The sequence below is a fragment of the Amphiura filiformis genome, chromosome 12, assembly GCF_039555335.1.
Source record: "Amphiura filiformis chromosome 12, Afil_fr2py, whole genome shotgun sequence".
Taxonomy (NCBI): Eukaryota; Metazoa; Echinodermata; class Ophiuroidea; order Amphilepidida; family Amphiuridae; genus Amphiura; species Amphiura filiformis.
In genome coordinates this window covers 45995266-46011136 of record NC_092639.1, presented here as the reverse complement: position 1 = coordinate 46011136, position 15871 = coordinate 45995266, and the positions used below count along the sequence as shown (strand labels likewise).

Here is a 15871-nt window from a genome sequence, read left to right as displayed (position 1 = left end):
CGAAATTAAATGAAACGATAATGAATTTCAATGACAAATGACGAATTTGCTTTTGCGAACAGGATTGCTACGTATATTCAGACAAATTTGACCTGCAATTTGTCGAAAATCAATGACACAAACACAAAATATAATGCTACAATGATGAAATCTAATGGCACAATAGTGAAATTGAACTGGAGTTTCTGGCTCGAAGATTTTTCGGGACGAAATTAAAATTTCTTTTGTACGAAAATCAATGACACAAGTGCAAAATACTCTGGGAAAACCTATAATAATAATAAAAAGAGATTTATATAGCACATCTTTGTGTTTGGATCAAAAGTTTAAATCAAAATCATGATTTATACCAACATAAATACACTTTTATCAACAAATGATGATAAACATTTAATTAGCTTAGTACATACCTAGTGTTCTAGTTCCTGGATCTTGGTCACTTCTCTCTTTACCGCTGTATGCTCTTGCAAAAAATGTGTACAGTTTACCAGCAGATAAGCCATCAAATACGACCGTGAAAGGCAGATCACTTGCTTGCAGGTTATCAAATCTTTGTATATCTGGCTTGTATCCATCTGCCGGGTTGTACTCAACGGTAATAGCATCAAATTCCGACATAGATGGGTCGGGTCCGTCGACAACGACAGCGAAAGTTGTCTGGTCATCACTACCTATGACACCTTGATAAGACTTGATAATCCTTGGTTCAAGTGGCACTGCAAGGAAAAAATAATAACAGAGGGGATGTATAAGCCCAATCGCCATTCTAACTTCCGGTTTTTGAGAGCAGTTTTGGGACACTTTGACCTCTGACATATCGGGAAAATTGACGTAATTATTATTAATTTTCTTATTATTGTCATAATTTTGAACATTAAAAATACCAAATAATTAATTTATAAAATACTAATATTTTTTACATTTGTTTTAAATATTGTAAAACATTTTAGATTATATAAAAAAAAAACAAAAACCCAATATTTCTGAATTTTCTGAAAGGTCAAAGGACAAAGTGTCCCAAAACTGCAAAAACTGTCCTACAATGCATTGCAAATTTCCAATGCCGATTGGGCTTATTTGTTTTAGTTTCATGTAATTATGATTTGGATATATTATAAAGTTGGTTTGATTATACTTTGTGCAAATTTTTTACATCAAATTTTTTACAGTTTTGAAAATGCAAGACTCCAGTACATGTATTTACCCCATTATAATAGAAATGGTCAATCTTATGTACAATTGTTCCAAAAAATGTCAAAATCTTTAATTCCATGAATTTCAAGATTGTATCTTTCAGTTTGTTCCCTAAACGATACTTGTTCAAAAAATGTCAAAAATCTTTAATTCTGTGAATTTTACGGTACTATAATTTTAATTTCCTTAAAATATTTTTTTTTTATCATGAACTACTGCTACCTATAGCACTTACCTGTTCTCTGGAAAACTTTATCGATGATGTCATCTTGTGCATTTGTCAGTGTGATTGTGTATAATCTGCCTGGAAATAAATCTGACAAGAACTCAGTTGAGGTGACCGACTGTGAAACGGTGCCAGATGGAGAGTAGTCCAAGAAATTGCCGGACCCAAGCCCCGATAATGAGATTGAAGTTGAGGTGTATCCGGTAATGATGATAATTTGAGCACCTATGTATACAAAAAAAAATCGAGTAGCTGCATTAAAGGTGGGTGATCGGATATTTATATCATGTTTTCAATCGGACATTGATGTCTACCATTCAAACAATCCGTTTCCAAATGTTGCGTATGATGCTGAAGCAAAATTATGCATAACAATGACCCATAGAATAGTACTGATGTTGCTACACCAACTTTTTTATTTTACACTATTTAAAAAACCATATTACAGTTATTACGTTTTATTGCTGACAAGATATGAGCTTTCTTCTGATACCAAAATGTCAGTTTTGATGAGGTTAAGTGAGGAGGTGAGGCTATAGATCTGGTCACCCACCTTTAATTATTATTGAGTATCATACTATAATAGATTCCATATCGTCACTGGGCGGGAAAAACCTCATATGTACTTTTGGCCCTTGAACATGGATAAAGCTCTGTAGGTGTAGACTTTATATTGAAGAGGTTGCTTCATCCATGTTCAATATAACGATATTACATTAGGTAATTGGAAGGTTTAGTTTAATCATTTCCTTTACTGCATAAAATACATCAAAACCCTGACATGTGGTGCAAAAGGGAAACCTCAAACTGTACAAAAATAATGGCTACTCTAAACGAATGTGGAACGTATTATATTCATAACCTCATTAATATACGCAGCAAGTGCGATCCAATCACAGATAATAACTTTTAAATATGCGGACGCAAATGCAGGTCATTGAAAAAGTATAATGACCACGTCTCGTGACGTAGCTAAAAGTACGCTCTACAATGACCGTGTTACGTGACGTGTTAGTACAATTATTTACGCGGACGCTGGCCGCCCTATTTGGACATCTCATGATTTCGGGCTAGTGTGATTGGTCGCTAGCGGTATTTCCTTAATGGGCTATTCGATTTTTTACAGGGAAAACGACAGATAAAGTTAAAGTTGTGTTTTGTTTTCAAATTAAAAGAAGAAAATGTGACGTAAATTGAATTTAAAAAAGTGAAAAGTGACGGTTATGAATGAGGTTAATGACTTTGCATCAATTATTTTTCAGGTATTGTGAAATATCTAAACATGTTTAGATATTTCACAATACCCTCAAAACAACTGATGCGCAGACATTAACCTCTAAATAACACACACTTGGCAATCAGGTACAAAAAGGGAGCGAACACAAACAAATATCCTGAGATCTTGGATGATAAGTTTCAATTTATAAAAATGCACAAGTATCTGGGAAAGAAAATAATGCAGGGGTGTGAGAAGCCACAGACCAAAAAAGAGAAAAATTACTAAAAATACAGAAAAACAGCGTAAAATCAGAGTAAAAATGCCAAATATGGGCTGAAAATAAAAGAAACACATAAATTTTGGCAACAAAAAAAGAAGAAAACAGTTGAAAAGAGGAACTCCTGATAATGCCATAAGCCTAAAAACAGGGCAAGTTGGATTGCTGTTGGGTGTGCATATTTTGTTTGCGGAACAACTTGAGCGTATTTCATTTGTATTAATAGCTAGAAATTCTATAAAAAAGTACATTTATATATTAAGAATAATGATTAAGCATCATTAATTTGATCTCGTAAGCTAGTTCGTAATGATTGAATGTTTCTATATCCCAGTGTATGATACGTAAGCCTCTTCCCTTGTTTGTACATTTTTATGCATAAAATGCTAGAAATAAGTCTAGGATCAGAGCAAAATATGGGAACCAGGCTCTTCATTCCATGTTTCTTAAAATAAGTCCAAAAATATTTTAAGAAATGGACAAATATAAAAAGGTATGTACAGCCCTACTTGTTTTACACATGTGGACCAATTTATAGTCTCACTCATTGCATTCAGTCACAATGGTCATAATGTGTGATTTGCTTCACAGCGACGCCCTCAATTTTACTTGGATTTCTACTTTTTGCATAATTATAATGCCCAGTGGTGTACTAAAATACCACGTAAAAGACTAAGCATGAAGTAATAACAGTAAAATTTAACTTTTTATATTAAAACCGGGTCGACCCGGTTTTATTCAGAGTTCATCGATCGAATGCTTGCTAACATCTCCCGTGGATGTCAGCTTATGTGTACACCCGTCGAGCGCGATGCTCCGTGCAGTATTACATGTTACGATCAGCGAGCATAGTACACGCATTGTAGGTGCTGGAATGAAATCGCAATTTTCTTTGTTATACCTCATTTGTTTGGCTCGAAATTAAAAGGGGATAATGTGATCAGTGAAAACAAACATTTCAATAGGAATCTATTCTTTATGCAAGTCACACATTATTGCTTTAATTAAGAGGCTGTTTCAAAAGTTGCACCCGAGTCCATAGCAGTCAAGTTTTCTGTAACAAACACATGAATAGACCTAGAACTGACAGTGACATCACTTACCTGTTGTCATGGCTACAGCGGCACTTGGATCACTAAATGTGACCAATCCTGAGTCAGCTACTTCAGCTAGAGCTTCCACAGTGACATCATACTCTGCCAGTAATAAGCCAGTAATGTCAACTTCTGTTGTTGGGTGTGCAACCCTCACTGTCACTGGACTACTGAAACCATCTGCAAAGAGTAGTTGAATAAAAGCGAGATATTTTTGGGTACAAAATAGAACTGCATCACAAAACGAGCTATTCCAGTTGAAATCCACCCACCCCTATGGAAGATATGACCTTAATCTCTCATTACACAGGGGGGTAGATTTCAAATGGAGACACACATTCAGATAACCCCATTTGAAATTCACACTCCCTGTGTGGGTGATATAAGGTAATGTTTCCCATAGGAGGTGAATGAATGTCAACTGCAATAGCTCAATAATCAAAAGGTATAAATAAGTCAATTTGATAATAATTATTCATGGAAATATTGAAAACAAGTAAGACCGCCTAACGTGTTGTACGCTATTTTGTGCGGTTTGTATTGCAAGGAGATCACTGGCTTGTGTAACATTATTTTGTGTGGTTTGCATAATTCATTGACCTACAATTTACTCAGACTAATTTGCAGTAGTTTATAATTTTCTCCAGCCAGGGTCAACAGGATTTTTACTGTTTTTTGTTGTTTTTTAAAGGAATTATTATTCTATAATGATAACGACACAATGCCATGATATAAAGGATACTAAATTGATTGAAAAAATGATATCCCCTTGCCCACCCCTCCAATTTGACATTGCATGTAGGGCCTATAACGTTGTGTGAGAGCATGGTTTTTGGCATTCAGGGAGACCAAAATGTACAGAATATGGGGTCATTGGTTGAGAGAGTAGATCAGTTTGGGTGAGAATGACTTTTTGATGGGGTATTTGTGTGAGAGCCTAAGGAAACCTCGAAAATTGAATTTCTAGTTCTAAATGACTTCAAATGGCTTTGTTATTTCAAAGTCTTTGGGTAATAGATCTAAAGGAAAAATATGGGGTCTTTGGGTTACACAGCATGTACTGGTAATGGGGTCTTTTGGTGACATCGATCATGGTGAAAAAGGGGGGTCTTAACAGCCCTACATATGCGTCACCTCCAAAGTGGGAGTGCCCTCCACCCTCGGATTTCAGCATCTCACATCAAAGCTCCCATTGGGCGCCCCATTCCTTTTTGGGGCGCCCGCTACGGCGGCGTCCCCCATTATTTGGCTTGACTTTGCAAAAAGCTTCTAATTTCAGTCTTGCTAGATTTACTTCAGAACTGTTTTGCTTAAAAGTATGCCCAGCTTAGAAATAAAACCACAATATGCTTGGATTTTATTTTATTATTGTTTTCTGATGTGCACGGGATAAAATGTTGTGCGTATATTCTTTGTTTAAAATACAAAATTAATAGACTTATAAAAACACCAAATAAATTGTGACCTTTGTATGGTCAGGTATGGTTTAAACTGCAGTTTACCGCCTCTTAGAACCCGATAGACGGTGACATTTGACCATTCTAATTATGTATGTTTTGAACATGTTTGCACATGAACTAGTTGTTTACAGTGTGAAGAATCTACAACATGCTCATCTATCAGGGCACAGTTCTTTAACCCCAATACATTTGTGCATTCATTGAATGACCTTTGAAAATGTGAGTACAAAAACTCATACTCTGCAACTTAAGGTCAAATTTTGCACTATGATTGTTTAATTGAGGTTATTGATAATATGCCACTGGAATGAGGCCATTGTGGTCCATAGTGATTGCAGTAGCAACAGGGCCGTGACCTTTGCACACCTAATCCTTCAACCAAACAAAACAACCACTGACCAATCATGAAATCACTAATTGGTTTTGTGCTTCACTGCTAACTGATTGTGACCAAAAATATTAGAACACAGCTCAGTATCTTTGTGGTGACTATTATCTCTGATAAAAACCATTAATTAACGAATTTCATTTCTGCTCAGCAGAGAAAGGAATAAATTCGAAAGACATGATTGTGTTGAAGGTCAGAAGTGTATTTGCAACCCGAGTTGCCAACCCCGCGATATGGTAGCCCAATTAGGCGACTTTTAACTCGTGGTTCACCGTTGTTGGGCAGTTTAAAGCAATAATGTACGATTTAGGCCTACATCATTTTGTTAGTGTTTACCCAAAATGCTGAATGAAATAATATTTATTGTAATATGCCTAACTGCTGGGAAGGGTTCCTAGCAAGGTAAAGTGAAAGAAACCCCAATGGCTATTTTGTCCGCTTTAAAATAGAGTTCTATGGCGATTTAAAGTCATAATTATGACGTAATTTTGTTATTTATTATTACTATTTTTAGCAGAATTAATAACATAAAAATGGGCTGTGCCCGCTTCATGAAGAATAACGATCGATCTTACCCTTGATTTAACAGGCCTGTCAATTTCTTGGAATTGTTTGATATGAAAGGAGGGTATGATTTTTTTGTATTAGTTTAAGTATTTCCTAGCCTCTCTTAGCCACAGGGTTGGCTACAAAAGACACAAAGTATACCTTAGGATAAACTGGCATGAGTGCGCTGACCCCAGGTTTCAACATTTCAGGATTGTTTGTGGACGGAGGTCGGGTGAAAAACGAAATTACGTTTACATGACTTTGTCAAAATTCGTCGTGTGACAAGAATGAGTGTATAGATGACTAGGGGGAAGCTTACTTATTTGTATCTTCTATACTATCCATCATATACCCTAGGCCCTGCATAACAAAATTCAACAATATTCAATATCCAAAGCAATATCCTCACAACAATAGGCCCCCAAAACAGAACCCCCACCCCACATAATCGCAAATTGACACGAAAGCTTCATTCCATGAAGCATTTCTCTCAGATTTGATCAATACCCGTCCAGCTCACATTGGACGCCTTCATTCCTTTTTAAAGGAATTTTTATTTAAAGGAATTTTTATTCTATAATGATAACAACACAATGGCATAATATAAAGGATACTAAATTGATTGAAAAAATGATACCCCATTGCCCCCCCATTTGACATTGCATGTATAACGTTCTATGTTCATCAACTGACCATTTCCAATTGAAGGCCAACCCAAATATCTGGAATTTTACCATTTTAATGGCCATTTAATCTAATGGTATTAGTTTTATGAGCGTAGATTAGTGGCTAGACATAGGATTGATGGCACCATATCCCACAATGCATATTGATTAAAGTGACTTTCTGGTGCAAAAACATTTGGCAAAAAAATATCATGAAAACTCCCACTGCATGATGGGTAGGTGTATTATATATTACAATTTCCCCAACAAATTTGTCTGGCCTAATTGAGTGTATTTAGCTTTCATTTTATTTACTCAGAGTATATTAGTCAAAGACATAACAACAGGTGCTAATAACCTATACACACAGAGTGTGTACTCAATTAAAAAAAAAATGAACAATTATATACAGTGTTTCTAAATCAATGGTATAGTTTTACAGTTTCTCTCTACTAAAAAAAACTTTAACCATTAAAACCAATTTACAAACATATATACCATCAAAAGTAAAACATAATCCGATATAATTTTTCTGTTGAACAAACTTTAACAAAAACGTCACACAATGATACCAACTCTATTACATTTATTCCTGTTTATAATAGCGCCAATAAATACAATTTGAGAATGTAGATAGGCCTATAATTTTTCACAATGAAGGAAGGACGGACGGACAGATCTTTAGACGGAAGCGTTCTTATAATCTTTACTCTATTCTATGGCGTACGACAATAACTTGGTCGGCAAGTATTGACGGCAATCCATAGTGTCCATTGGTTGCATTTTTATGGTGAGAAAGGTTGTCAAATTTGATCAAATTGCTTGCAAGACAATAAAAGTAACATCTGTTTCATTACTAAATGTGAAATATTCATGTAACATACACCACATGCAGTGTTCCAAATTTTGGTTGTCCGTTTGCCCGGGACACCCAAAACATGCACCGGACAACCAAAAATAATGCTCTAGTTGTCCGGTGGACAACCAAAGATCTACAGCCAAAAGTCACTTTTCAGCATGTTAGTTTGCTCAAACCTGACACAACTGATGAATTGTTAAATATTTTAGAGAAATTGTTCATAAATTGACTACACTAACCACACTTTATTGGTCACATGTAGTTGTTTCAGATTGTGGCAGCTTACGGACAACCAAAAACTTTGGTGGACAACCAGAAATTACAATCTGGTTGTCAGTGGGACAACCCCTTTTATTTTCTTAATTCGGACACTGACCACGTGCACAAGAACCCAAATCAGTATTAAAATTTGCAATGCATTGTGGGACACAGGCTTTGCAGTTTTGGGACATGTTGAGTACAAAATATTGTTTAAAAGAAAAACATGGTTATCTCACAAATTAGTTATTTAAAATATTTTAATGATAACATTATTATAATAAAAATAAATGAATAATAATTAAAGAAATTTACCTGATAGGTCGGAGTTCAACATGTCCCCAAAGCATCCCACAATAAATTTGTAATGCCGAGGTCACTTATTATACAAAAGTTTCAGTTACATACCTGTTGCAGTGACTTCATAATGTGTAGCCCCAGTTGAGCCCGTCCAATCGACATGAAATCCTCCCTGGAAATTATACACCATATTTAGTCCTCCTGGGGTGTTGGGAGCTGAGGAAACACACACAAAAATAAGATATTGTTTGGGTTTAGCATTAAGGGGGTTCGAAACGATGTTTCTGGAAAACAGAAACTGAATTTAGAACCATTTGAATAGATTGAATAAGTTAAGCTAAATACACTGAGCAGAATAGTTTTTGTTTGAAGGAAATCGGACATATGGTTGTCAAGATAAACATGTTTTTAGTTTCTTTGTATTCTATTGTTTTTGCCAATATATTGATGAAGTTAATGAGGAAAATTGGCAAAATGTGCTCATGAATATTCATATTTGCCAATATTATACCAATATCTTATGAATAAACCTTCATACTACTTGTTATTTTATATGATTTTGACCTGAAACTTTGCCAATGTGTCTCTATGACCTAAACCTTTAACATGTGATTTTCCCGCCCATCTAATTTGCATATTTGCATAATTAATTAGCATTATACTTAAGGCTAATTAATTATGCAAATATGCAAATTAGATGGGCGGGAAAATCATATGTTAAAGGTTTAGGTCATAGAGACACATTGGCAAAGTTTCATGTCAAAATTATTAAAGGTAAAAGTAGTATGAAGGTCGCCCCTGGTAAAAGCATGGGGCGGCCAAAATGAAGGGGCGGCTGAAGAAGAAGGGGCGGCAAAAACGAAGGGGCGTCAAAAAGAATTAGTAAATAAAAAAAGCGGAAAATTTTGATAAAGCATAAAAGATTGTGAAAAAATGGTACTATACATCAAAATATGAATATGCTGCGCTAGCGCCTGAAACCCTTTTTTTTTTTTTTTTTTTTTTTGCTCTTCACCTTCACTTTTTCAAACGACCGAGAAAAAAATGGGGTCAACCTTTTCGGGCTGTTGAGGAAGGGGCGGCAGAATTGAATTTTCTTCAGCCCCCCGTGGTTGGGGCGGCCACGGTACGCCACTGAGCTGTTCAGCTGAAGTGAAATCCATAGCATACAAAACTTTAGTTAGGCCGCGGTTAGAGTACTGCGCATCAATCTGGGATCCATATCAGCAGGAGGGGTTCAACGTCGAGCCGCCAGATTTGTTTTAAACAATAACAAGAGGAAGGAGAGTGTCACTAAAATGCTTTCTCAACTTGAATAGGAGCCTCTGGAACACCGTAGAGCAGCCCAGAGGCTAACACTTCTGTACAAGTCTGTAAACAAGTTACAGTTGCCGTAGACACCAGTCATTACCAATCTAAAGTTCAAGGGGTCACCACAAGAAAACAAGCTTCCACTGCATTTGTTAAAATACCTGCACTTAAAGACTGTTACAAATGTTCACTATTCCCAAGAACATTTGCTGAATGGAATAGATTATCACCCGATGTTTGGGAGGCACCATCCTTAGGAACTTTCAAGACAAAACTTCAGACAGTAAATATTAGGGACGTCATCAAGGGGGCACATTTCAAAAACTAATCGTCGTCTGCTCAGTCGCGCCTGCATTATACATCCCACGATTGAGGAGATTATGCAGTAACCACCAGAAGCAGATGAAGAAATTGAGTACTAAAGAAAAGTTATTTTGTCAATTCCAATTTCAAACAACAATGGGTTATTCCAATTGAAATCCACACACCCCCAATGGAAGACTTGACTTGAAATAATTGAAGACCACATTAAACAGACTAGATTGCATCAGACATCAGGGCAAAGGCACAACGTGATTGGTTGTTGACTAGCGCAGTACAGCATTTTTGGTCTGGTTGACAGTATGTGATACACAAACTAGTCTTTTTAATTCGGTCTTCAATTAGGGGACTGCTCTATAATCCGACGCTTCTATAATCCGAAGGTTCTTTAGTCCGAAGGTTCGCTAGTCCGAACATGTGTTCATAACATTCGCTAGTCCAAATTTTAAAAGAGGCTCTTTAGTCCGAAAAAAATAAAAAAAGAGGTTCTTTATTCCGACGCTTCTTTATTTCGAAGGTTCTATAGTCCGAATTTTAAAAAAGGTTCCCTAATCCGAATATTAAAAGAGGTCCTTTAATTCGAATTTTAAAAACGGTTCTTTAGTCCGAATATGAAAATAGGCTCTATAGTCCGAATTTTCAAAAGGGTTCTATAGTACGAATATGGAAATAGGCTCTATAGTCCGAATTTTTATTAAAAAGCTTCAATAGTCCGAAATTGCAAAACGGTTCTATAGTCCGAAACAGATACCGTGTTCTTTAGTCCGAATTGGTAAATGGGTTCTATAGTCCGAATTTTATTTTCATCATTTGTTTCAGTGTCAAATCATCAATTGTTAAATACATATCCGATGAAGTTCAACATGGTTGCTTTTTCTGGATATTTTCCGTAGCATACATTGACATTTATCTTTATTCTGATGGTATTTTCATAATTTTTATCTGTTATTCATTCCGTTATAATATTATATACTAGTAAGGGACTCAACACTCTACGGTGTATTTGAGCTCTAGTTTTAATAGCGCTATCCTGCGATGCATGTAAATGCTGCGGCTTTTGTCTAAAACAAATTTGTTTACAGAATAGTGTGATTTTATCTTGCGATTTGAAGGGGGTGTAAAATATCCTGGCTGGCTTTTATCAAGGATGCGAGCGGGTAACATGCATGCAATTGGCAGTGATGGCGGCTGGCCCTGGTATTGCTTGTCTCTTTTTTGTGTTTGTTTTCATTCTGTCTTTCGTTGTTTTTTCTTTCTTTCGTATACCTTTTTCAGAATCGTTCTTCTTTTGTTCGTCGTTTTGTTGGTTCTTCAATTCATTTGTTCATTGTTTCATTCTTGATTTTGTTCGATATTTTTTAATTCCCTTTCCCATTTTGTTTGTTTGTTCTGTATTCAAAATGTAGTATACGTTAATGTTATAAAAATTCGGACTATAGAACCTTTTTACCAATTCGGACTAAAGACACGGTATCTGTTTCGGACTATAGAACCGTTTTGCAATTTCGGACCATAGAACCCTTTTTTAAATTCGGACTATAGATCTTATTTTCATATTCGGACTATAGAACCCTTTTTAAAATTCGGACTATAGAGCCTATTTTCATATTCGGACTAGAGAACTGTTTTAAAATTGATTAAAGAACCTCTTTTAATATTCGGATTAGGGAACCCTTTTTAAAATTCGGACTATAGAACCTTCGAAATAAAGAAGCGTCGGACTAAAGAAGCGTCGGAATAAAGAACCTTTGGACTATAGAGCTTCCACCTTCAATTATACACAGCGTGTGTAGATTTCAATTGGAGTCACCCATCCATGCAACTCCATTTGAAATTCACATTCCCTGAGTGAGAGATTAAGGACATGTCTTCAATATGGGGGTGTATGAATTTCAAGTGGAATAGCCTGACTGGAGTATATGTTGAGACATCAGAAACCAATGTGACTATATAGGAAGTATTCATACATACACCTTCCCTCCACATGAAAAACACAGTACTGTAAATGAAAGCATGAAATTTTTGTGGTTTTAATTTTTTGCACTTTGAACTGTATGTTCCGAACAGTTTCTTATATTTGACTATTCCACACTACCCCTGTGGAAGATTTGGGATATATCTACCACAGGGGGGAAGATAAAATTTCAAATGGAATGAACACATTAGGCAGGTCTATTTAAAACTCACCCACCCTTTGAAGAAGATTCAGGGTTGAATCTTTCTCAGAGGGTGTATACAATTCAAATGGAACTGCCTAATATGTTCATTACATTTGAAATTCATACCTCCTGGGGGTGTGTTTATTGGATAAATTAAAGAAAATCCTATAGTTAAAGTTTGTTCAGCTTATAGAGGGAAATTATTCAGCTTTTGTTGCTGCACGCGTCAATAAAGTCCCAACTCATGCTCGTGTAAATTCACAGTGCGTGCGTCAGTCAAGCATTTCACAACGCACAAATAGCATAAGCATTGCGCCCAACTGCGTGCCTGCAATTTCATTTTTTCCGCCTAAAATAAGCCGAACAAACTTAAAATATCTTACTTGTGAAAACAGAGCAAGTTTGATGAGGGTAGTTTCCACCAGTCAGTGTCACTCGAATTTCATACTGTGTAGCTGGCGTCAGACTCGTAAAGGTGTATGATCTTGCGTCAGTCAATGTTCTTCCAACCGTCGATCCAACTTGGTTATTATTACTGTATATCGATAGTGTGTACAAGTCTGCAAGAGGAGCTTCGTTGTAGGAGATGCGGACAGTTGTGCCAGTAACCGCTTTTATGTTGCAATCTCCGGAACACCAGGCACTGGGAGAGAAAAATCATGTTAAAAGAACAGTTACAAATTTATATGTGCTTCCACCTTTATGGGATAAGGCAAAAATAATCCAGTTTGTTTCCTGTAGCGCAGCTTATGTTGCGCATTAGAATTTGTTTTTCACTTTTCAAAGAAAAAAACCAAAAAAATAGGAAAAATTGCAATTATGGATTTAAAAAAAAATGCATTTTGAATTTGACTTTTTTGACCTGCTACAGGAAACAAACATGTTTTTTTTTTGGCCTAATACAAATGCCTTCACAACGTTAACTCAGAATATGGCGCTATCGATGTACACATTGTCACTGCAAATATTGACTTCTGATTCCAGAAAAATACAGCAACAATTTTTTGGAATGAACAATATATTATTTCGTTTTGCAAATAAAAAATCATTGCTAAATCCTAATCCTTTAGTTAGTTCTAACTGACAATAAAAGTTAAATTTTAATATTATTGTAATTTGAAAGAATTCAATTGTAGTCACAACATTCTAAGACTTGGCACAATGGCGAAAATGCCCTAAAATGCATTTCCAGATGCCATCCATTGGATTATTTCCAAAAATTGACCAAATATTAGAATCTCATTGCCAGTTAGAAATGTTTCATTTGCAAAACAAGATCATTTTTTTTAATCCAAATAAATTAGTGCTGTATTTTTCTGGAATGGGGAATGGGTATCCATTAATGATGTGTGCAGTGATGATGAAATAAATGTGTTAAATTTGCAAAGGTCTTAGAAATGACTGAAATGGTCCAAACTCTCAGTGTTGCATAGATCTAGTGCTGTTGTCAACATGTATTATGTTGATATAGGGTGGTCCAAACTCTCAGTGTTGCATCTAGTGCTGTTGTCAACATGTATTATGTTGATATAGGGTGGTCCAAACTCTCAGTGTTGCATCTAGTGCTGTTGTCAACATGTATTATGTTGATATAGGGTGGTCCAAACTCTCAGTGTTGCATCTAGTGGTGTTGTCAACATGTATTATGTTGATATAGGGTGGTCCAAACTCTCAGTGTTGCATCTAGTGCTGTTGTCAACATGTATTATGTTGATATAGGGTGGTCCAAACTCTCAGTGTTGCATCTAGTGCTGTTGTCAACATGTATTATGTTGATATAGGGTGTGCTTCAGGTGTGTTATAACAAGACAAACAATTTGAAATCATTTTCATCATTATTATGTTCTGATGAATCCAAATGTATGAAAACATTGGATCCAAAGCATAATAATGATCAAATTAAATTGGATGCTATATTCCCAATATTTTATTGATTTCGCTAAGAGTTTTAAAATATTGGACAAGTATGACAGTCTCGTCCATTATGTGACCAACTCCAACAAAACCTGGAACAAGTCCCCAGACATGTTTTTGAGTTATTGCCCTTTAAAGATGACATTACCATAAAAAATATCAAATTTTGGAATTCTTAATTTCATGGTACTGTGGGACTTAGTGGACTTTCAAATCCTTGAAAGTACTTATTAAAAAGAGATTTATTCAATCAATAATTAACAGTTGAAGTATATGATAATCCCTATTCAATCATGTAGGCAGAAAATTGGCCCATTACTCAGAATAGCAATTTAGCAAAATTATCAAGGTATCATTTACAAAATTATCCATATCTTGAAAAGTATTGACGCTATTTGTATAACTTTGGCATCATTTTAAAACCTTTTGTCTAGCGCTTACATTATCATTCAAATCATGAAATGTCAAAAATGTGACTTGTTCCTGATTTTGTTAGAGCGGGTCACATATTTTAAGACTCATAGCTTAACCAATAAACAAACAGGGGCTCAATTGATCCAATTTTATATAAAAATCTGAGGATATTTTCTGTTTTGACCCAAGTGGAGCTCAAATGTTGACCTTCGACCATTTTGCTAATACCTCCAGACTGATAAGTCATAGATAGGTCAATGTAATCTAATTTTTGAATCCTCATGACAAGAGGAATATATTAAAAAGAATTTATCAAGTCTTTGCCATTCTAAATATGTATACTTTTATATACTTTAGACCAACAATTTCGCAGTTATGAGGCCCGAAAGTTTCCATAATTCCTGGGTTAAGACCTACCTTAAGAGTGAAAAGAACGGAAAGATTATACTGCAATAGCCATCGTTTTCGAATGATATCCATACCGTATAATATGTGCGGCAATAACCAGTATTGGTCTGTTTATAGACGAATCCATCGAGCCAAGTGATGGTCAGAATTCAGTCAGCCATTACTGGGACCCGTCTGCACCAAACTGGTGTTGTTACTGCACAGTTGAGTGGATTAAAACCGCTTAAAAATCGATGTTGAATTGTATTGTGTAGTACACTTTCATCTTTCTTTTGTCTACGTGTAACATGGGTGATGGAATGCAGTTTTATATCCCGGCCAAGGCCACATCATTTCACATTTTAGGTGGGATAGACCTAAGGGGGGTCCCAGCTATGGCTGCCATTGAGGTGTAGGAATGCGTGAAAATGGATTTGTCTATACTGGAGACCAATACCGTATAATATGTACTTATACATTAAATACCGGATAATCTGGCTCACTATAAACACGCTCATAGACACAGTCACTGTTAGAATTAGTCTTATGTTATTTTGCCTTGCATGAAATACTTTTCTGCACAATATTAATTCCCCAAATAATTCTCTGTTTTTTACTCCAACTGACCCTGAGGAAATAATAGATATCTGCCGTTCATTCAAATCGGGTAAAAGTAGTGGCTTTGATGAAATACAACCCGATATTGTTAAATACGCACGCACAATCATAGCTTCTCCTCTTTCTCATATAATTAATTTGTCATTAACCACCGGCATTGTCCCAAATCAGTTAAAATGGCCAAAGTCATTCCTATTTTCAAGAACGATGACCGCACAAATTTTGCAATTATAGGCCAATATCCGTCCTCCCTGTTTT

General features: G+C 35.8%; 2 protein-coding genes across 2 annotated transcripts in view; both read right to left on the bottom strand.

Annotated features, from left to right (window-relative positions):
- Positions 1-15871, bottom strand: part of LOC140166846 (fibronectin-like) — a 69991-nt gene that overhangs the window by 44812 nt on the left and 9308 nt on the right. The window contains exons 3-6 of the mRNA XM_072190335.1: positions 8598-8705; positions 4020-4190; positions 1430-1645; positions 411-716 (exon numbers count right to left, since the gene is read on the bottom strand). Of these exons, the coding sequence (XP_072046436.1) occupies positions 411-716; positions 1430-1645; positions 4020-4190; positions 8598-8705 (801 nt within the window). The remainder of the gene's footprint in view (positions 1-410; positions 717-1429; positions 1646-4019; positions 4191-8597; positions 8706-15871) is intronic.
- Positions 12670-15871, bottom strand: part of LOC140166285 (uncharacterized) — a 45439-nt gene continuing 42237 nt past the window's right edge. Inside the window, exon 8 of the mRNA XM_072189697.1 lies at positions 12670-12923. The gene's annotated coding sequence lies outside the window, so the exon portion shown is untranslated. The remainder of the gene's footprint in view (positions 12924-15871) is intronic.